The following is a 22,533-nucleotide window of genomic DNA, read 5'->3' as shown; positions in this document are numbered from 1 at the left end:
TGGGAGGTCGACTTATTTGGAGTCGACTTAGATGCGGCAGTATACGATATAATCTCCTCCTGCAGCAGAGGTAGGGCGACTCTGTGTTTAATTAAGTGCAATTGAGAGCATCTCTCTTTGGTAAAGAGCTCAACAATGCAACATTTAAATACTTTGGGCAGCAAGCTTCAACTCAATTTTCAATCACCCTCTGCATTCTGGCTGGCAGCAAAATGAGCAGCCACCCCCTTTATATTTTTCGCAGTTATCTACAAATTTCGGGTGGGCACTTGCTTGGTATGTTATTGCAGCAAAAAAAAAAAATGTTGGGTAGCTGTTCAACAGCTACCATCAAGAACATTGCATTTTTCACAAAGCAGTCACATAGCACTAACAAGTATAACAGAAACAAAAACTACCACAGGAAATTGCCTTGGCAATCTACTACATGCTATAGCTTAATTACATGACCATCAAAAGGATGCTTGCTAAGCTCCATTTAAACTCAAATGAATGTTGTTGGCTCATCAGCTTCTTGAGTTCAGAAGACAAAGGTAGAATACACTGAGCTACAATCTGCCTTTTTCACAAGATGTGCAGCCTTCTTGGAAGTGTGCGAAAGTGGTTGGAAACAAACACACGTGGGCAACATAGGGGCAAAAAATTCCATGAAGTGCCAACTGTGTCTGAGGAATGGCAAGCGTGTGCATGACAGCTGCCACCATCTTTTGCTGGCACCTGTCGCTAACATGCGCTGCGCATGTACAGAATAAGCTGGCGGTTTGTTTTCAACCAGTGGAGCTGGAGGAGGAAAGGCGTGCATGCGCAGAGCGGCCCTGTGAAAAAGTCGGATTGCCACAATGCAGATACGCTCCTGATCCATTTATTAAATCATATACTGTAGCAACCACAGCACACAGAACAAAATAGCATTTAAACAACAGCTTGACTGTTGAGTTGTTCCAAACCACAGCAACCTAAAATTGCAGGTGGATGTCCGATGTTAAAAAAAAGAAGCACAATGAAATAGCAAGAAACTTTGAAATGATGAGTTGAAATGATGAAAAAAACAGACAATGAGAAAAATTATCCAGATTTCAACTCTCACAAAAACCAAGACTCAAGTACCCAAACAACTTGCAGCGAAATCATAATGCAGGATGTACATAAAAAGTTTGTAGGAAATAAAATATTGCCAAAGCAAGACTCAATTTCAGTGAACAGTACTTGAGTCTTAAAGCCACCGGGAAGCATATGAATCCACCTGGAGCACTGAGGAATTACTCAGAAAACAATTCAAATAATGACCCATCTCCTAAAATATGGTTCTAACAACATGTGTGCCCAAACTACCCCATTTTGTTAAGAACAGGCACAAAACTAAGATAGACAGTGTGGTTACAATGTTGTAAGGTGGCAGAAGCCCCCACCAGAAGAACCTTGGAAGGGTGAGTAGGGTGCTTACTGTGGGCTCCAAACATGCTCTTGGACGAGTTGCGACCAATGTCGGCCAGAGATCGGATCAGAGGCAGCCGTGAGCCTTTGTCTGTCCGATGTCGTTCGTGCTGGTGTCGGTGACGGCGCAAGAGCACCTCCTTGGTGCGTTCCAGCTGCTCGCCAGCTGACAGCTGGCCACTGTTCACCATGTTCTCCAGGACAAGGTCTGCAAAGCATTTTTCACTTACAAGGTAAGCGACAAGAAAGGCAGCATAACAAGCAGGGAGTGGAATGATGTGCACGAGACCATTTATTTTAAGAGCATGGCACACAGGAAGATCACCGGAGGTGATATGCACAATAAAATGCGCCAGATAACTGTCTTGAAAAGTTAATTTCTCATATTTAACAAATCACCTCAGCTAGGTTTATAAGACATATGTATACACGGATCCACTCATGGATTAATGAAACGATAGGTTGCACAAACTACTGCTCAAAAATTAAAAATCATTGGGGTTCTTTAACGTCCACCGATATCACACAGCACATAAGCATTTTCGCATTTTGACTGCATGGAAAGTCGGGATATAATATGCCAACACCATCCTATAATCACCTCACTTCTCAAATCATAATGTGTGCATGCCAGGAGCAACATACAGCCACAGGAGAGTGACAAGACACACCAGCAATGTTTTCCAAGCTGCTGGCCTCCATATCGAGCATGACAGTGCCGTTGAGAATAAAGCTGCGTAGCTCCATGAGCGAGTGAAGTGAGATGGTTGACACATGAGGCTTGGACCATCGATCTCCTCCCTCTTCCACATCTTCTTCAAACTTGATCCACCTGAATGAAGGCATGAAGAAATACTCAGTTAACGGGCAGCGACATATAGAAAATCAAAGTAATGTTCAACAGTCCAGCAAGGGAACAGCAGTTCACAAATAGCAGCGAGGTGCTGGAAGCGGTAAACAAATACGTCTACTTAAAGCAGGTAGCGACAGCTGATCCGGATCATGAGAGAGAAATAACTAAAAGGATAAGAATGGGGTGGAGCTCAACGGCAAGTTCTCTCAGATCATGAATGGTAGTTTACCAATCTTCCTCAAGAGGAAAGTGTACAACAGCTGTATCTTACCGATACTCACCTATGGGGCAGAAATGTGGAGGCTAATGAAAAGGGTTCAGCTTAAGTTAAGGACAACGCAGCAAGCCATGGAAAGAAAAATGATAGGTGTAATGTTAAGAGACCGGAAGTGGGCAGAGTGGGTGAGGGAACAAATGCGGATTAATGACATCCTAGTAGAAATCAAGAGGAAGAAATGGGCTTGGGCAGGGCATGTAATGCGAAGACAAGATAACCGCTGGTCCTTAAGGGCAACGGAGTGGATTCCGAGAGAAGGCAAGCGTAGCAGAGGGCGGCAGAAGGTTAGGTGGGCGGATGAGATTAAGAAGTTTGCAGGCATAAGGTGGGCACAGCTGGCAAAGGACAGGGTTAATTGGAGACATGAGAGAGGCCTTTGCCCTGCAGTGGGTGTAGTCAGGCTGATGATGATGATGATGATGATGGCATCAAAAATTTTGCAGTGCTGCTCTCTTTAACAAATATTAACCATTGCATGGTTCAGCTTGAAAAAATAAAGAGAATAAGAAAGTGTAGGACAGTGCTCAAGGGCTTTTTTAAAACAACAACCTAGGCACCCTTTGGCATGCATCTACAATGTTTAAAATTAAGTAAGCATTTACAAAGATGCATGTGAAATGACTGAGCTATCCCTATTCAACTCTAAACCTGTGTATAGTAGCGGCACTGTCCATAGGCAACACAGAAAACATGGCTAATGACTCACCTGGAGCTCGGACAGAGTCTGTGTTCATTTGAGTTAGTGAGAGTGAGTCCCTGCGAGTCCTAATCCAGGTGAGCTCAAATGAATCTAAACGTGCATCTGAGCTAAGTGAGTCTGGGTCTGAGTGAACCAAAGCGAATCTGAGTATATGTTAACTGAGGATGACTGCAGGTGGGTCAATGTGGGCTCGTTGAGCACTTATTACAACTAGCATGTCACATGCAATGCCTGCATGATTAGCCTCTCAGGCGAACCACTGACCTGGCCGCTTCTCTCCATTCCATCTCATCCCCTTCAGCACAGAGAATCTCCATCTCACTGAAGAGGGGGTGTGCTTCATGCAGGCCATCTTCCTCTTCACCAAGGATAAAATGGACCCGCTCAGCAGGGGGAGTCACTGCGTATCGAGTGCACATTCATATCACATGTAACGATTGAAAGCAGTACCCAGATCACAACCCTGGGCAGCCATTCACATTGTCAGCTGCCTTGTCATCCACAGCTTTTGGCTTTTGCTGTGGTGTTTCTTAGGTCGTCAGCAAGCAGTATACAATTGGCAAGCAAATATTTTGTTCTGAAGGAGTAAAACTGTGGGCCTTTCATACACCACATAAAAGTCAGTTCTAATGCTCATCAAACCACTTTCACTGGGGCTCTCAGGATAAATAAGCCAAGCATGTCATATTCGACAAACGGCTGGTCAGTTCATCGCCTTCAGAATCTGACAGCTCTGTTGCAGCAGTTTCTAGTCCGGCTTTCATAAAGTTGCTGATGGCAACTTCCTGAATACCTTCTTCAGCAGCCGTATTATAAGGTGTTACTTCGCCACCCCTGGAGTTATTCATCGAGGTTCTGCACATGTGCTCATAAATCCAAGCACTGAAAATCAGTGAAAGCAAGCAGCATTTACTTGCATATTGAAGCTGGCTGTAGATGGGAGCTGATCTCGTTAGGTGATTTAGCACGGTAAAATGCCAAGGCACACTTAAGCCACATTTTTTTTACTACTTTTTTTTAAACAGCCATGCTACTTCTTCGACGCTGACAAACGAAATTAAAAAATTAAATCATGCATAGTCCTTACCAATAGCTAGTCCACATTGAGCGAAATTTCAGCTTTTAGGCATGTACAGTTCACAATCTAAAGTTTGAAAATACAGTAGTTTTATGTAACGTTGAGATGTGCTTACTGCAATTCTGTCTCTCTAGATCAAATATTCACACTGTTGCACCATGAACACTGCAAGATGACAGTCTTAGTACATAGCATACAGAGCTGGCTTCATGCAGGCCGAACAACCATTCTGGAACTAGTGAAGCAAGTCTCAAGAGCCAAAGCATTCTCCTTCTGCACGGCGCCAACCACTGAAGGGAAGATGAATGAAATCAACCCCATCAAATCTATTTAGGAGGTGTCCCCTTCAATTGCCCTTTTGCCAACTTCTCCTTGGGCCAATTTGAGCTCCTTGAACTTTCTGCTCCCAGATAAATAGCTGGAGATGACTGCTGATACCAACTGCCATAATACGTGCTTGGAACCTCTCGAACAGAGCCGAACGAAAAGGCGACCCAACCGTTTCAGCACAAGGACTAGGCGGGGGACTGCGCGGCTGAAAGAGAGAAAATGTGCATGCAGTGCAACAGCCTACATACAACACGTGAAAAAACACATATACTGCAAGACATATACCGCAAGTCAGTTCACATAACTACCGCAGCAGTGGCCAAGTCATTTGAGCATCTTCCTCGCACGCGGGAGGTGCAGGGTTCGATCCCCATTGCCGCCGTGTACCCACCGGTGATAATGGGTGCAAGCTTTCCCCTGACTAGTGTTTGGCTTCTTTAGGGTGAAATGCTTGGGAAATGGGTCTTTGACCCCCCACCTTGAGTATAATAAAAAAAACTTGTGCCATGGTGCTCTTTGGCAACAGATGCTCTTGCGCCATAAAAATTCATCATCATCAGTTCACATAACTATAGGCTGGTAATATCAGGGAATAGGCAAAATGATACAAACGCAGATTTCCCACGTACCTGGTGAAAACAGTGCTAATAACGATAGCAGTAAGGCGATACCGGTAGATTTTCAAGGAGAAAAGAAAATGCTGCACCGCACCTGATCGGTGGTTGCCGTCGCCGGCGGCGCCGCCTTCGTCCTTACGGGCGTGGCCATTCTTGTGGTGGTGCCTGTGGTGCCTGCGGTGGCCGCGCCGGCGGTAACCCGGCACATGCAGCCCAACGTACACCGTGTGAGCTCGGTGACCTGCAACACAGTGGCACAACTTCTTATTGGCCGCCAGTGAGATATGCGCGCACGATACCGCATAGCATTCTTTACCTTTTATCTTTTTTTTTTTACACGGCTAAACGAAGGCTATTTCCATGCCTGCAAAACATTCGCACCCCTACAACTGTATCAAGCTTGGCTTCGGAGATTGAACGAAGCCTCTTCGTAACTATTTCATACCCCTGTGAAGTTCCTCCTACGTATAATTCATGAGCGCAGGGTAGCCAACCTGCCAACATCCTGCCTTTTCTTTACCCTCTCTCATCCTTGATAAAACACTGATAAAACAGTAAAACTCTTGATCCGTGGGCATCAGATATGGTTGAGCAGCCGAGCGCTCTAACCACAGAACCTTTTTTTTTTTTTTGGATGGGTAACAAAAAATAAGACGTGCTTCGCAAAACACAGCCGTGCTCACAGGCTGAACCCATCAGTGTTCTAGCTAGCCTGAGGAAATAGTGGTGGTTTTCGGCAGCACGAGACAAAGGAGGGGAAAGAAAAATATAATCACCGCGTGTAGTTTGCCTACGTATATATTTTTTCCCCGTGTAGTTTCGATTTAGGTCGAACGGTATGCGTTGAGGTGATTTTCAGAAGTGAATATAAGGTTTGGGTATACCATCCTTGTACACAAAGGAAAATAAAATTTGATTTGATTTGATTTGATTTACAATATGGGCGGCCAGTTGGCCGTGTGTAGCAACGTTACCGACGTGTGTAGTGTTCTTGCAACGCACATTCAAACATCTGCTGGTTTGGTGTTTGTAAGAGCATAACACGAACATCTGCAACACTATAGCTGCTAGACAAGGGCAACTGGCTAATGAGTGTGTGCAATTAAAAATAAGTACTAATTAAGAAATAAAGTGACAAATAACCATTAGCGCTGTCGCGACATACCCTTAAGACGTAGCTTAAGTGCCCCCGTAATATCGCTTCCGCCTGTACTGTTCGCATGGCTCCTTGGTGGTAGCCATCAAGAGACGCCATCAGCACCGGGACCCGGCAACATTTTCTGTGCAAAATTCTTCAACAGTTATCTCACCGCTAGAGGGAAAAAAAACGTTGCGGAACAACAGGGGTCAGAATCGCCGCTTCCAGCCACCATGGCGAACGCAAAACTGCTGCCTGGAAACAGACTTACAAATCGGCCTTTTTTTTTAACAGTGGAGATACAGAACCGAACCAACACAGACAAGACGGAACATGCACAGAACGGCAGAGAAAAGAAGCGCGTCGCCTGTCTGCACCATCTCAGGTCACGCAAAAACAAACTGAGAAAAGATATGCAAACCTCGATCACCTGGACGTCACCACTATCACAGGCCACGCGAAAACAAAAACCGAGAGAGAAATTATCGATTCAATCAAGATCAGGACTGCCAGAATAAAAAATTGCATCAGTGCACCATCAGAATAACCCGCTGCGGTGGCTCAGTGGTTAAGGCGCTCGTCTACTGAGCCGGAGTACCTGGGTTCGATCCCGACCGCGGGGGCCGCAATGGTCGCACTTCAATGGAGGCGAAAGGCAAAGGCGCCTGTGTGCTGTGCAATGTCAGGGCACGTTAAAGAAAAAATGAAAATTTGTTCTCTCAGTCCCTCCTTTATAAGTGTCCGCCGAGATGTGAGACAGATACTGCGCCATTTTCTTTCCCCAAAAAACATTTTTCCTATTTTTGTCAGCAGCCCTCCAAGATAGCGAAATGGAATGGGGGTCACTGAGCAGAATATAGGTAGAATGGTGAAGTGGTGCTTTTGGGGTGCAGAATTATTCATTTCGTTCTGTCATGTTCCACTATTTCCAGTCAATGTAGATGTGACTGCCGTTCTGTGCATTTCCGTCTTGTATGTACCATCACCATGCAACATCTCCACTACAAAGCCGTAACAAGCCCCTGCTCTTTCCTGTTAACGTTTTTTAACAGCCAAGGCAAAGAAAAAAAAAGAGGTTAGCAAAAGACGGTGACACAAACGGAATAACGCATCCACCTAGGAAGCCAAGTTCAATGCAGACAAGCCGATCAATGCGGCGCTACGGTTATAGCAGCATTTCGGCAGGCGGGCTCGCAGAAAAGCTGTACCAGTTTGAAAGCAGGCTCACCGGCTTAAAGCCGCGTTGCCAACGCTTGGTTTCTCTGCGACCGCAAGGAATGATCAATCTTGATCTTACTGTGCTAAACTGATTAAACCGCAAATACATGACCGATACGCCCAACCCAAGGAGTTCGATATAACCATATTTTCGATAAGAACGAAAGTGCTACTAATGAAATTTCGCGGTGTCCCTGACGCCTCGGATTCGAAACACAAAATTTAGAACATTGCCCCGTTTCAATGTAGATAATAAGACTTTACTGCCTACATTTTCACCGTCGTTTGCATGGGCGAACAGTGTAAGCACGCATTTAGATGCACGTTTACAATGGTACATGTAAGAAATGTGAATATGCTTCTGATGAAAACCAGAAAACTTTGATGAGACCACCGCCGGGCTTAAGTGCGCAGCATGAAATAGCAGGAGAGCGATACAAAGAAAGGAGGAAAACACACGCAAGTTTTTTCTCTCCCTTTTTTTGTGATGTGCTCTTGCTATTTTACGCTGCTCGTTTCACCTTGGAAGGACACCAACTACCCCAGTACGTGTTCATGCTACCACCGTCAGACTGCAGGCAGTCTAATGTGAAGCACAAAACAGCCACAAGTCACGTGTGCTCGCGGTTTCATGCACCCCGTTCAAACATCACAGCCCGCAAAAGCCGAAACCGAAACTATTAATTACCACAAAACATAGCTATAATAAATTATTTAAAGACCACTGCGGCATATCCTCTTCAGTTCTGGTCGTCTGAGGTCCTGCGCCCCATTAACGATTAGAACAAAAAAAATAAACATAAAAACTTTACGTCTCTACTCTTCCTGCCCCTCGATGACTGAAAGAGTGATCACAAAGCCTCAAAGCGATTCCATTGCAGTGAAGCCCGTCTAGTGAGACGTGGATCAATTCAGGCCCAATGCACGCACCTTCAAAGTCCTTGTCCGTGTAGCTTGGGTGTGAGGTCAGGGCCCCCGGGTCCTTGGGAGCTTCGTCCTGGTTTCCCGTCTCCATCTTCTTCTGCTTCTGCCACGGTCTGCGCAGACAAAGTGGGACGAGGAACATATCAACAGCTGTCCACTGACCGCTTCCAAGAGATGGTCTCAACATCTAACTGCATCATTCATGGTGGTTCAAACACGTGCGTCATTTCGGGTCAGAGAGACCATTCCGGAAGGCAGTACTTTCTGCCATCTTGGCCAACAGACCATCCAATGGTGCTTCCAAGCAGCGACATCTGATTTCAAATCGAAATTTGTAACCTTAATGTCCACAGCAGAGATCTACGCAACGGTTGTGCCCCAAAATGGCGACCGAACAATGGTTGCGACTAACCTGGACAGCGGCGTTGGCACTGCATGAACTGGTGGGCGAGTTGGTCAGACATGGTTCTTGTAAACCAGCGCAACGGCTCGAAGCCAAACAAGGAAGGGACAAAACACAGCGCTGAACTAACAACAGAATGGTTTTATTCAGGACACCAGTGCTTAAGTACACGCTGGTATCGCAGAAAAACAAATATATAGAAAAAGCGTCAAGTTGAAGGCTAATCACTGTGAGCGTGGGGAAGCTTTGTGGATACACGTAATCTAGGATATCAAGTATTCCTGCTCTTTCTTCGAGATAGCATCAGAAGGGATGCTTATGCATTCGGTACCTAGCCTCATAATCTCTGACGCCTCAATTATCTCTCTGGTGAGCTGGTCTTTGCTTTTTGCTAGAATTTTGCATGCTCTTCTCAAACATTGGTCTGCATGAACAATCACGACAATGAATCCCGATATGGCGGACGGCATTCTTCACATTACTGTTGTGCTCTTTAAGTCTCATTCAGACAACGACCAGTTTGGCCGACGTACAGTCGGGAGTGAAAAAGATTAGCACAATGACGTCACTCAAGCGGTGAAAATTGCACCACGCGGCTGGCGCAGCGCTGTGCATGCTTAGCGAACACACCGTGCACTTTTGTTATATCGGCGCGTTCGTAACCAGCGTTGATATCTGCATCTCCAGTGGTACATGCGTCACTAGTGCTAATCTTGTTTGCTTGCGACTGTACGAACCGCCACAGGACAAAGGAATCGAATACACCCACTGAACATATCTGAACCAGCGAACGGCACTGAATTTCAATGGTTATTTGGAAAAAGGATAGAGAAAGCAATGGAATAATAGTATATGCCCCTCTGGACACTGCCATCCCCAAAGAAGCTTGCGAGCTAATTAACTGTGCAGGCAGGAGGTCTAGCACAGAAAACATCAGCAGCAATTCAATGGCACAGAAATTATCAGCCAGGAATCAAGTCTGTTGTTTGGTTATACACATGCGTGTGACAACAGGATAGCGTAACTACAAAAATAATAATAAACATCCCGCCCATTTTCCCGAAGTATTAGCGTACAAATCGGCGAAAATATGATCAATTAGAAAGTACCAACAAGAGCGCCCCTGATTATGCACTGCCGGCAGCAGAAGTTTACGGGACGCGTGTTCTTCGGTAAAAATTGATTTTAGCTTGGCCTCGCAACCCAGTCACGTGGTATTGTTACCAGCGAATAGAGCATCAACGTTGATACGTTTCAGGCGGCTGGACTCTGACTGCGCCGAATTGTTTTGTTGTTTTTTTCTGCACACTCGCGTGCCGCAGCCTATTGCCGCCGATATAGTACAATGTACTTGCAATCTTTCGGCGCTCGCCAGCTAACTGGCATGACGTCACAAGGCGCACAGCTCCGAATGGGCACTGGAACTACTTTGGACGTCTTGCGGACGTCCAGAACTTCCGCACGACGTCTGTGCGACTTTTAATGTTCATTGGGGCTACATTGCTCAAGCAAGCTATCGCAGCATCGAGGCGAGTTGTGTTCCATCACCTGCACTCCACGTGAGCAGATGTCAAGCGATTATATTAAGTGCACAGCGCGAACAAAATAAGGAAAAGCAACGTGCGTTTTCGACGCGTTTCCAATCGTTCGTCTATAATCTGCCATGGTAAAAAAAAAAGTTGAAGAGAGAGCGAGAGAGACTCAAGAATAGCAAAGACTGATAGTTCGAGCGCGTAAAACCTTGCAGTTGCACCGCCAACAGCCTAAGAGGCCCCGCCGACGTGACCGACCTAGGCTTCCGATAAGCAAAACAGCCAGCCCTCCACGCAAGCGCAGCAATGAGATGATGGCTCGAGGAGAGTGCTACCCCGCAAACAGCGACGGCTCATTCCAATCTCCGTCGCGACTGATCTGCTGCTGTTGCTATACAACACCCGGATACACGCGGCGCCTCACGGTCGTCCGGTCTCCTAAAGAACTTCACCCAGCACGCAGAGCACGCGCTCTTTTAATCTGTCTTCCCTTTAAGAATAATAAGAATAAATAAAGAGAAAACCGACGAGGCTTAAATGACTCGGCGGCACTTGTGCCAGCAGCCAGCCGGACCCGTATCGCGCTGCCGGCGACGTCTCGGCGAAGCGCCGTAAAGAGGCAGCGGCGGGCGCGGAAAAACACAAAAAAGGAAAAAAAAAATTTGGCATCAATAGCGGATGCGACGCACAACGTGACGACACGCTGAAGCGCCGAAGCTGCTGCTGACGTTATGAAGCGTTGCGAGGCGGAAATTACTTGCGCTGCCGCGGCTACATTAAGGAAGCGCAAGCTGACACACGTGACACGACGGTGCCTGCAATATTAAAAACAGTGCTGCCACGTTTAATTGCTAAACAAGTCAGAAAAAAGAACTGCGTCAGTCATTAAGCACTAAGCTAATTTGATGTTCAACAGGTGGACAGATTTAAAACCCTTTGTTCTGTGACTTTCTGCAATTTTCACAGCAAAGGGAGTTCTTTGAGTTAGCTTTTTTTTCCCGCATAACACCGACCGCTGACTCGCTGCTCAAGCTAATGCCTGGCGACCAGAGCCCAGCCAACACGCCGGCGGACCACATGTCGTGTGAAGAAACGCCTCACAAGCGTGCGTGCAATGTATTCTTGCTTCTAAGTTAGATAAACGTTTGTCTACTGTCACTCTGCATATATCGAACTACCGATATATCCAACTATTTCGCGATCCGCGACTTGGAATTTTATATATTCAGGTTCAACTATCCCGACCATACCGTAAGTCGCTAAATGACTAGTTAACAGCTAGTAAATGGAAGGCGCGGTAAGCGTCTCACCTCTCGGTGGACACCTCAACCATGCCGTGAAGGAAGGTGGGAGCGAAAGAGGAAAGAGAGATAGAAGCATCATAGTGGAGGCCTCCGGGGTAATTTCGACCACCCAGGGATCGCACGGCAAACAGGCGCTTTTGGCGTTTCGCCTCCATCGAAACGTGGCCGACGCAGCCGGGTTCGAACCCGGGTGCTCCGGCTCAGTAGCCAAGCGCTCTAACCACTGAGACAACGCGGAGGGTTGTCTCAGGAGCAAAAGGAGCCCGTGTGCTATGCGACGTCAGTGCACGCTGAAAGGTGGTCGAAATTATTCCGGAGCCCTCCACAGGTGGGAGGATTCGGGGGTGGCTTACGGGGCTGGGATCTATAGGGGCTCTCACACATGCGTCGCAGGCTCCTTGTCACCGGGGGTACCTGTTGCTAAACCGCCGTCGTCGCTTCAGATGGCGCGGCTGTTGCGACGCGCGTCCTTTCTTTCAATATTTCCTCTCATATCTCTTTTAACTCCCCTACTGTCCGCACGCGGCAGCGATTGCGGCTCAGCTTGAGCCAGTGGGCAGGCCCCGTGCACTTTCCTTTTCATTCTTCCTGCAGTCGCAACAACAACAACACCTCCGCACCTTCTGAGCTCTTTCCCTCTTCTTTTATTCCCTCCTTCATCCCTTCCCTCACGGCGCAGTTCAGGTGTCTGCGGAGATGTGGGACAGATACTGCGTCATTTCGTTTAATAATAATAATAATAATAATAATAATAATAATAATAATAATAATAATAATAATAATAATAATAATAATAATAGGTTTTGTGGAAAAGGAAATGGCGCAGTATCTGTCTCATATATCGGCGGACACCTGAACCGCGCCGTAAGGAAAGGGATAAAGGAGGGAGTCAAAGAAGAAAGGAGACAAGAGGTGCCGTAGTGGAGGGCTCCGGAATAATTTCGACCACCTGGGGATCTTTAACGTGCACTGACATCGCACAGCACACGGGCGCCTTAGCGTTTTTCCTCCATAAAAATGCAGCCGCAGCGGTCGGGTTCGAACCCGGGAACTCCGGATCAGTAACATTTCGTTTCCTAAAAGAACACTTTTCGAATGTCTAATCCCGATCACGAAACCGCGCAGCTCTTCGGGTCCCCGAGTGGACGCGCCTTACGCGACAACGGCACGTGACTGCTTGCGCGTTGGCAGCGGCCGGCAAACTTCCTCCGTCAACAGAAAACATGCAGCTCTCCTATCGGCCGCAGTAAACAGAAAACGCCGATAAAGACGCGGGGGCACGAGGCGCGACCAACGCAAAAACACGTACACCCACACCCCTTGCACGCGTTGGGTTCAACGAGCCCCAAAGCGGGGCACGATCCCGCAACTTTGCTTAATTGCGCGACAGCGTGTGTGTGTGTGTGTATATATATATATATATATATATATATATGCAGCTCGTTTGGTCGAAAAGCCGTCGGCGTGCTAATAGTCGGCGCCGCGTGTCGGAAATAATCGGGGGCTGCGTGAAAAAAAAATGGTACCATCGTAATTTGTGGTTCCAGCCTTCCCTTACGGCGCGGTTCAGGTGTCCAACGATATGAGACAGATACTGCGCCATTTCCTTTCCCCAAAAACCAATTATTATTATTATTATTATTATTATTATTATTATTATTATTATTATTATTATTATTATTATTATTATTATTAGTGAGTGACGATTGATTGGTGTGTGACAGGGGCAGCTCCATCGATCACAAGCCAAAGCCTGAACAAGACGTGTCACTACAGTAACGTCAGCAGTACAGTCATCGTTATCGCAGCGCGATGTGTGACCGCATTCCGCTTATATAGCAGAGACCGAACTGCGGTCACGCAGAGGCAGGCAAGTGCCCCCCTCCCCCCGTGGGTCATCTGCGCACGCGAAAACGGCGCCTCGCGCTGTGCTAAAACTCTCCATTAATGCGCTAGGCGCGCCATAAAGCGTTGCATGAACGCGATACATACAAATTAAAAAGCTCATGCGCGGCACTTTATCACAGCAATATTCAGAGGACGTACGCAAGCGCTCGTCCCGCGCAACGTTCCACCGAACTTTCCTCCGTGCTTCGGCACTGTTGCGCGCTTCCATACGGGTTGCATGGTTGGCGCAACGTGCGTCAGGAATAGCCGCGAGGAAACTCTGCCAAAGGAAGGGCCAGCTACAACCAGTGACCAGAATAACAAACATGGCGGTTGCCACAGCGCACAGCCAGCGAAGAAGCTGACGCGACGACTGCTGACATCGTTAGGAAAAAAAGCGATGGGACGCGCGGGCCGATACGAGCTATGCTTGCAGCGAACGAAAAGGAGCGGGGGCAGTGGGGAGGGGCTGCGCTTCTGTGGATACGGTTCCGCCTGCCATTCTTGAGGGTGCCTCCATTTGTGTGATGCAAGAGCAAAAACGATAACTTCGCCACGGCCCTTGATGACCCATTTCTTTTCTCTCTCCATCTCTCTATTTCGTCGTCTGGGATGAATGAAAATAGACGCTGGACCCTCTATGACTGGGGGCCTCGCATCAAGATTCCCCCCCCCCCTTTTTTTTTTATTCAGAAGCGTAACACACACGCACGCCCTTTTCTCATACACTGCACTGCGAGCACGCACTGCGCGTTAGCAGGTCACAAGCGTAGGCTGGGCGGCTGCAGCTGTCAAGGAAGTGCGGTGCTGCGCTCACTGAATGCGGTCTCGCCCATAAATCTACTTTTTCTGTCCTGCGTCCAGCCTGTGCACGAGGGCCGTTCCCTGCTCAGCGGTTTCTCGGCGATGAGCGCGTGAGCAGCGGGTCAAATGAACGCAAGCAGGCGCTTTATTTAGGTATTGTCGCTATTTGCACTGAAGGATCTTGACCTTCCATCGCAACGTGTTCGAAGCCATGGCGTGGACCGCCTATCTCGCAGCACTTGCCCCGTGTATAAGCGGCCTGTAGTTTTTGCCGGCTCATCGCTACTCCAATAGGATTAGTTTAGCCAACACTGGAAACGATTTCGGAGTCCTCACTACACTTAGGTTTCAACCGGCCGATTGCATTTCTATAGATGCATCTATGCACCGTTCCTCTCGTGTCACAAGACGCTAAAATTCCGATTGGTAAATAATAATAATAATAATAATTGGTTTTTGGGGGAAAGGAAATGGCGCAGTATCTGCCTCATATATCGTTGGACACCTGAACCACGCCGTAAGGGAAGGATAAAGGAGGGAGTGAAAGAAGAAAGGAAGAGAAAGGTGCCGTAGTGGAGGGCTCCGGAATAGTTTCGACCACCTGGGGATCTTTAACGTGCACTGACATCGCACAGCACACGGGCGCCTTAGCGTTTTTCCTCCATAAAAACGCAGCCGCCGAACCCGACCGATTGGTAATTTTTTTTATGGAGGAAAAACGCTAAGGTGCCCGTGTGCTGTGCGATGTCAGTGCACGTTAAAGATCCCCAGGTGGTCGAAATTATTCCGGAGCCCTCCACTACGGCACCTCTTCCCTTTTTCTTTCACTCCCTCCTTTATCCCTTCCCTTACGGCGCGGTTCAGGCGTCCAACGATATATGAGACAGATACTGTGCCATTTCCTCTTCCCCCAAACCAATTATTATTATTATTATTATTATAACGCAGCCGCCGCGGTCGGGTTCGAGCCCGGGTACTCCGGATCAGTAGCCGCGCGCCCTAACCACTGAGCCACCGCGGCGGTAAACTCGTGGTGTATATAATTATAATTGGTTTTTGGGGGGGGAAAGGAAATGGCGCAGTATCTGTCTCATATATCTTTGGACACCTGAACCGCGCCGTAAGGGAAGGGATAAAGGAGGAAGTGAAAGAAGAAAGGAATAATAGGTGCCGGAGTGCAGGGCTCCGGAATAATTTCGACCACCTGGGTATCTTTAACGTGCACTGACATCGCACAGCACACGGGCGCCTTAGCGTTTTTCCTCCATAAAAACGCAGCCGCCGCGGTCGGGTTCGAACCCGGGAACTCCGGATCAGTAGTCGAGCGCCCTAACCACTGAGCCACCGCGGCGGGGCAACTCGTGGTGGGATCGGTCAAATTCGGAGCCGCTGAAAAACGGCTACGCAGGCCGTTATCATTACTGTCATCGTTAGGCCCACTGCTACCGGTATAGGGCGTGGACACCGTGCACCTTCGGCGCACGGGTATTATGAAGGCTCCATGGACACGCACTACAATTGGTTGGGAACATCTCGGATGATACGAATTTGTCGCATTGAAAAAGTCTCCCGCCACGCCAAATGACAAAGCGGCACCGACAAAGCGGCACCGGTATCCGGAGATCCCGGGTTGGAACCCGACCGCGGCGGCTGCGTTTTTATGGAGGAAAAACGCTAAGGCGCACGTGTGCTGTGCGATGTCAGTGCACGTTAAAAATTGCCCTGGTGGTCGAAATTATTCCGGAGCCCTCCACTACAACACCTCTCTCTTCTTTCCTTCTTTCACTTCCTCCCTTCGCCTTACGGCGCGGTTCAGGTGTCCAACGATATATGAGACAGATACTGCGCCATTTCCTCTCCCGAAAAATCAATTATTATTATTATTATCATCGAGTTACCATGCAACTACGTCTCAGGACTCTCCCTCAGCCACCTTCGAATGAGACATTGCTACACGTTTAAAGATGTCCAATGCCTTTCTATATTTCTGGGTATACGGCTCTGCTGCTGGCACTTAACACAAACTTTCGACAGCGTGTCGTTCCCACGGCCACTGAAGCGGCGCTTAGAAACCTCTCCGACCTCAGCTCCTATGAATCAACATAAAACAGTGTGGGCAAACTAAAAATAAATAAAACTAATATTGCCCAGCCCGCACCGCCCTCTGAATCAACAGACAGTAGATGAGACCAATAGAGGAGGAGGACTCCCCGCAGTCTGGAACCGCCCATTCGAAACATGACAGAGAAAGAAACTGCACAAGCAGCGCACCAAAGTAATCGACTGCCGCCTCGAAGAAAAGCCGAGACGACGTCTCAAGGTAACCGCGCGCGTCCAGGTGCAAAACCGGCTCGCGTCACCCTCGAGAGCGGTGATGACACAAGGGACAAACGGGCAAGCACGCCGACAGCACCTGCCGTCGCTTCCGCCGGCGAAAACGCAGCACATGACAACGTCAGTGCCGGAAAAGCTTTCTTTCTTTTTTTTGCTCCCTGCTATCCCTGAAATAGCGTTCTCAGAGTCAATGGCCGACTGTGTACACGCTCGCCAAAGCAGATGCACGCCTGTCCACGGCTGGCAGGCGTCGTTGCAGAAGAACAAAGATCTCCGCAAGCCTCCTCCTCCCATTCACAATCTTCAGACGGGCAGCAGCCGACGGTCACTAACTATTTATGAAAGGGGAAAACGCACGCACGCACACACACACACACACACACACACACACACACACACACACACACACACACACACACACACACACACACACACACACACACACACACGTTCGCTCGCTCTGCGCCATTCTATATTTAGCGTCGCAGACGTCTTCGCGCGCGCACGGCCATATTACGAGGCGCGCGCATTTATTCGTTATTTGTGTTTATTGGCTAAAGCGAGCCCAAGGCGTCACGAGCGCACGTCGCATGCGGTGGCGCTAAAGGCGGAGGAATGAGAGGAAGGAAAGGCCAACCGCTGCCGGCAGCCGCACGCGTGGCAAAATGTTTGCGCGGTCGATCAGAGAGCGCGCCTCGGTCACGAGTGGTGCTCGCTCGGGCGTCGCCGCACGCGCGGAGGCATACAGTCGCGGCCGCAGCAAAAACAGAAATAGAAAGAAAACCGCTGATGGCCTAGCTCTGTTGGGCCAGGATATACGCAGCGAAAGCGCGGCGACTTCTGCACCGGATGAGTGCATTCACTGGATGCACTTTTATGCATGGTTAAAGCTTGAGCCGTCGTGGCGGAGTGGTAGCGTCTACGACTCAAACGCCATAGGCCCTGGTTCGGTTCCGAGCCTCAGCACAGGTCTTTTTTTTTTTTTACTCAGTGAGTGTGCGGGGGGTTTCAGTGTTTCTCATAGATGCCGCCACCGAGTACGTTGGTTAGCGGTTAAGCGCAGGCTCTGTTAAGGCGCGTTTATACTCCGGGGTAACGCGCGCGCGCGCGCTGCACGGCGACGTCACGTCGGCCAAAGCGAGACCCTCTATACTCGAACTGCGCTTGACCGCCGACGCGTTTGGCGGCTTCGGCGCACTCTGACCTCACTGGCGGAGACTTGGAGCACGTCTCTATTTCGCGCCGAGTGCGCCAGCCGCCGCGGGCCCGGCCAGACCGGTTCGGCTCCGCGGCGAGGCGCGCGTTGTGACGTCATGCGCCTCCTCGGAGTACCGCCACGGCGAATTCGCAATTTCGTGGCCAGTAAAGCTTTCGCTTTAAAAATAGCGGAACTACAGCGCAGCACCGAAACATTGACCGCCAGCATAGACTAGCAGCGCGCCGTGATCAAGAAGGAAAAAAACTTTAATTTGGTAGTACGCAAAGTAATCGCCAGGGTGTTCGTTTTATAATATACATTCGACTAAACTTAGCTGGTTTGCTAAAGTTTTGGCATGACCTAGTCAGCCACGCAAGGCCGCGAAGGCAGAGAGAGGTTCTCTTTTCCTCGTTATGACAATGAATGAACGAACGAATGAATGAAGGAATGAACGAACGAATTTGTACCGTATAGTAGCACGGCTTTCGCAGTAAAAAAAAATCGAAACGCGCTGCGGTGCTTGCTGTTATTTCTCCGGAGTTTACGTATGCACGCTCCGAGAGTGAAATTGCCGCGGCAACGCGATTCAAAGGTGTAGCGGATAAGCACGCATGCTGTTTGAGCAGCTGCAATAGGCGCCACACAACGCGCAGTTCACAAAGCCGCGTGGTATACGAGTACCGCTATACCAACGCCTACACACGATGCAACGCTGCGACACAGCTGCTTCACAGCCGCCGCGGTGGCGGAATGGTTATGGCGCTCGGCTTCTGACTCGAAAGACGCGGGCTCGACCCTGGCCGTAGCGGTGGAATTTCGATGGAAGCGAAATGCTAGAAGACCGTGTACCGTGCGATGTCAATGCACGTTAAAGGACCCCAGGTGGTCGAAATTATCAGGAGCCCTCCACTACGGCGTCCCTCATATCATTTAAAGCCAATAACCAAACCACAGCTGCTGTAAAATCGAAACGAATTTCGATGGAAGCGAAATGCTAGAAGACCGCGTACTGTGCAATGTCAGTGCACGTTAAAGAATCCCTGGTGGTCGAAATTATCCGGAGCCCTCCACTACGGCGTCCCTCATATCATTTAATGATAATAACCAAACCACAGCCGCTGTAAAATCGAAACGAATTTCAATGGAAGCGAAATGCTAGAAGACCGCGTACTGTGCAATGTCAGTGCACGTTAAAGAACCCCTGGTGGTCGAAATTACGCGGAGCCCTCCACTACGGCGTCCCTCATATCATTTAATGCCAATAACCAAACCACAGCTGCTGCAAAAATCTAAACGACTCAGCGAAGCGCTTCGGAAGAACTAAGCTGCGGATTTAACTTTTAAATTGGAAATATATCCGCGAAATTAGCCAACCTCGTCCCAACGGAGGCTAGAATACTCGTCGGCAGAAACATATCTTATCCACATCCCGCGCATGTACATTACAATGTGCATCTGTCATTTACGGCGTTAACAAAAAAAAAAAAGGTATCAGTTCTGTACCCGCAGTACTACCTGCACCCACAGTCACCTTTTCAAGAATTGTGCAGAAACAAGGGGCGTTTTGAGCAGCCTTTCAAGTCGTTGCCCTGGCTTAGCAATGTTCAACCAACATATTATGCGTCATTTTTTATTTAAATAAGTATTCTGCCGCTTATGCATTTAACTACATATGTGTCACAAGAAGCTGCTGCAACGTTTCTGAACGTAATAAGGACTCGCATCACAGAGAGTGTATAAAAGGTCCCAGAGAGAAATAACCACGTTTCTGCTCGTCTGCGTTCATGGAGGAGCACCCAGACTTGAAAAATATATTTTGGTTAACAGTGAAAAACCCAAGTCTCGTTCAGGTCTGACGAGGGCATAGCGTTCCGTGCGAACCTAGATATAGCTGCGCACTACGCCAGCGCTTACAAAAAAAAAAAAAAAAAGAACGTCGGAATGCCAAACGCCGTACGGCGGGCAGCTAGGCAGCCGCGCGATTGAATGCACGCAAATGGCGGAGTGGAACGCAGCGGCCTCTGCATTGAGCGCGTTGGTTGCCAGAGAGATAAGTGTAATAGCAGAGAACTCCGCTTCAGACACAACGGGACACGATGTTTCGCCACCGTCGTGCGGTGGCGCAACATTCCTTTTTCGAGAGACGCACAAAGAAAGAAAGAAAGAAAGAAAGAAAAGAAAGAAAGAAAGAAAGAAAGAAAGGAAGAAAGAAAGAATAAAGATAGAAAGAAAAAAAGAAATATGAAAAATAGAAGGAAGGAGGAGTCGGCGACCTTCGTGAATTCTCAAAGAACAGCCTCGAGTTCAAGGTCAGAGGTTGAACGAAGAGAAAACGACGAATAACACTCTCAGCAGAAAAAAAAAAAATGAAAATAAGAAAGAGGTGCTCCATCAAGGTGCCTTTGAACGCACGGAGATATGCACAGAACACTGAGCGCAAATTTTAGGGGGGGGAAAAAACTCTAATTTCTCTTGCCACCCCAGCGGCTTCTTTCTTGCAGTCCATCGCTGTAACGCGTAAACCATATGCGAGTAATGCCAGGTTACACACGTAGCCGGTCGCCACAGCCGCGTTTCATACAGAGAGGGAGGCAAACCGCGAGGCAGAGACATTCCGAGCTTTTCGATGAAAGTTGAAAAATCCCAGGTTGCCGCAAGTGCGCCAGTGGCGGTCATACTCTAACTATATCGCTCCACTAATTGTTGTCGCTCAGAAGGTCCGTGGCCCTTCAGCCAGTGCGCGGAGGCGCGCGAAACTATTTCCCCGGCCGACAGAGGGACAGCAAAACGCAAACACGTTGACTACAATGAGCGTGTCGCATACGCTCCGAAGAAAACCGACCGCGTCAACCACCCACTACGAACAATTCAACGAGAAGTTGAACCGGAGATGTCTTAACGCTTGCGAAGTATATAACTGCAGGCAAGACGACGACGAAGCTGGAAAATGCAAAGGAATCCCCAGTCAGAAAAAAAAAAATCATCGCCAACACTGCCTCGGTTTCGACTCAATAGCGTTAGCTACGGGAGCTTCAAGTGTTTACATCGGTTGTGCTCAGCAAACGTGGAGAAAGACCAAATCCAAAACAACCGCGGATGTTTCTTTTCCGGAAACATCTCTTCTAAGACACAAGAAGCGCCATCTACCTCATGGATTTTGCAAACTATTGCGATTCACAGCCACCTTCGCTATATCCGGCAACACTTCCTCGTTATATCGGTTAATAAATTTTATAAACGTGTGTGCATCACAACACGAGGAATAGTTTGACGCCATCCGGAAACCCCCCCGCGTGGAAACAGTTCGGCCATTACGGCCGTATGAAGGTCCTCTGAATGCACGGTTTGGGGGGCCGAAAGGTTGTTGAGAATCGCACACGTATTTTCGGCTTCATCTCAATTCGTAATTTCATCCTCAGGTACATGCCAAGTTCACTTGACAAACACTTCGAACATTCTTGCGTCAAACGGGGTGTCCCCCAAATTTTATGCAAATGGTGGCGCCGGCGGGGGGTCCCACATCGATGACTGCTATACTGGCACATATAAAAGGGATCGAAAGTACAGGCATACACTGTGCTATGTGATATAGTGTGGTCAAGTGTTTAGTGTTTTGGTCAATTTGACCTTCACTGCAGAGAGACGCGTCTTTGACAAACGTAAAGTACTAAGAGCTAACGCTCTTACAAACTGCAACCGTTATACCACCGCTCGTCCCTCTTTCCAAGCAAACGCCATCACATTTCCATTACGTGGGCACCGCAGTTCGCAGCGTCTGCATACATGTCGTAATACGTCAGCATTCAAGTCCCATTTGCGCCGTGTGCGCGCGCGATACATCATCGAGCGAATGTGAGCAACACCAAGCACGCGAACTGCACTCTCGTCATGCGTGTTCGCAGCATGAGCCACAAGCTGCATGCCGCTGATGCATCACGAGCACCGAAGAAAAACACGGGAGCACTGGATCCCCTTAGCAACTGCCCTGGCCCCGTGCGACCGCCTTAGTCTCTGTTCAATTTGCGGCATTTCTCATCACCGACTGCACTGAGAGAGAGAGAGAGAGAGAGAGAGAGAGAGAGAGAGAGAGAGAGAGAGAGAGAGAGAGATGAGGATGAGAGAGAGAGAGAGAGAGAGAGAGAGAGAGAGAGAGAGAGTAAAAGAAGATGCTCCAGGAGATGGCCCTCTCGCTCAAGCCCACCCGCGGTGCGTACAACAACAGTGTGTGTTGAAAGACGAGAAAAATAGCGCCGATAGCCCCGCATCTGTATGGACGGTGGCTTCGCAGATGGATTTTTCGCGGAGGATAAATGTCACGCGGTTTCCACCCGTCGCGAAGAAGGGGAGAACAGAAGAGGCGAGGCAGGCAATGATTAATGCTACCAGAAAGACACCGAAATGGGAGGCGGGTGGTTCGAAACTGTGAAAAAAAAAGAAGAAAACACGGAGAAGCAACGGGCCCACACGAGTACACTAAAGGATAATATAGGAGGATTGATCAC

General features: G+C 48.5%; 1 protein-coding gene across 30 annotated transcripts in view; it reads right to left on the bottom strand.

Moving 5' to 3' along the window:
- The window catches only part of Ndae1 (Na[+]-driven anion exchanger 1), a 217,230-nt gene that overhangs the window by 48,200 nt on the left and 146,497 nt on the right, over positions 1-22,533 (bottom strand). For all 30 annotated transcript variants that reach the window (XR_013313431.1, XR_013313432.1, XM_077659602.1 and 27 more), the window contains exons 2-6: positions 8,576-8,682; positions 5,384-5,530; positions 3,529-3,664; positions 2,106-2,266; positions 1,445-1,642 (exon numbers count right to left, since the gene is read on the bottom strand). Coding sequence is in view for 28 of the 30 variants with exons in the window: in XM_077659593.1 (XP_077515719.1) it covers positions 1,445-1,642; positions 2,106-2,266; positions 3,529-3,664; positions 5,384-5,530; positions 8,576-8,682 (749 nt within the window). In the remaining 2 variants the exon portion in view is untranslated. The remainder of the gene's footprint in view (positions 1-1,444; positions 1,643-2,105; positions 2,267-3,528; positions 3,665-5,383; positions 5,531-8,575; positions 8,683-22,533) is intronic.

This window comes from Amblyomma americanum, chromosome 3, assembly GCF_052857255.1.
Source record: "Amblyomma americanum isolate KBUSLIRL-KWMA chromosome 3, ASM5285725v1, whole genome shotgun sequence".
Classification (NCBI taxonomy): domain Eukaryota; kingdom Metazoa; phylum Arthropoda; class Arachnida; order Ixodida; family Ixodidae; genus Amblyomma; species Amblyomma americanum.
Note: the sequence above shows the minus strand (reverse complement) of the source record. Positions and strands in the feature narration are given on the sequence as shown.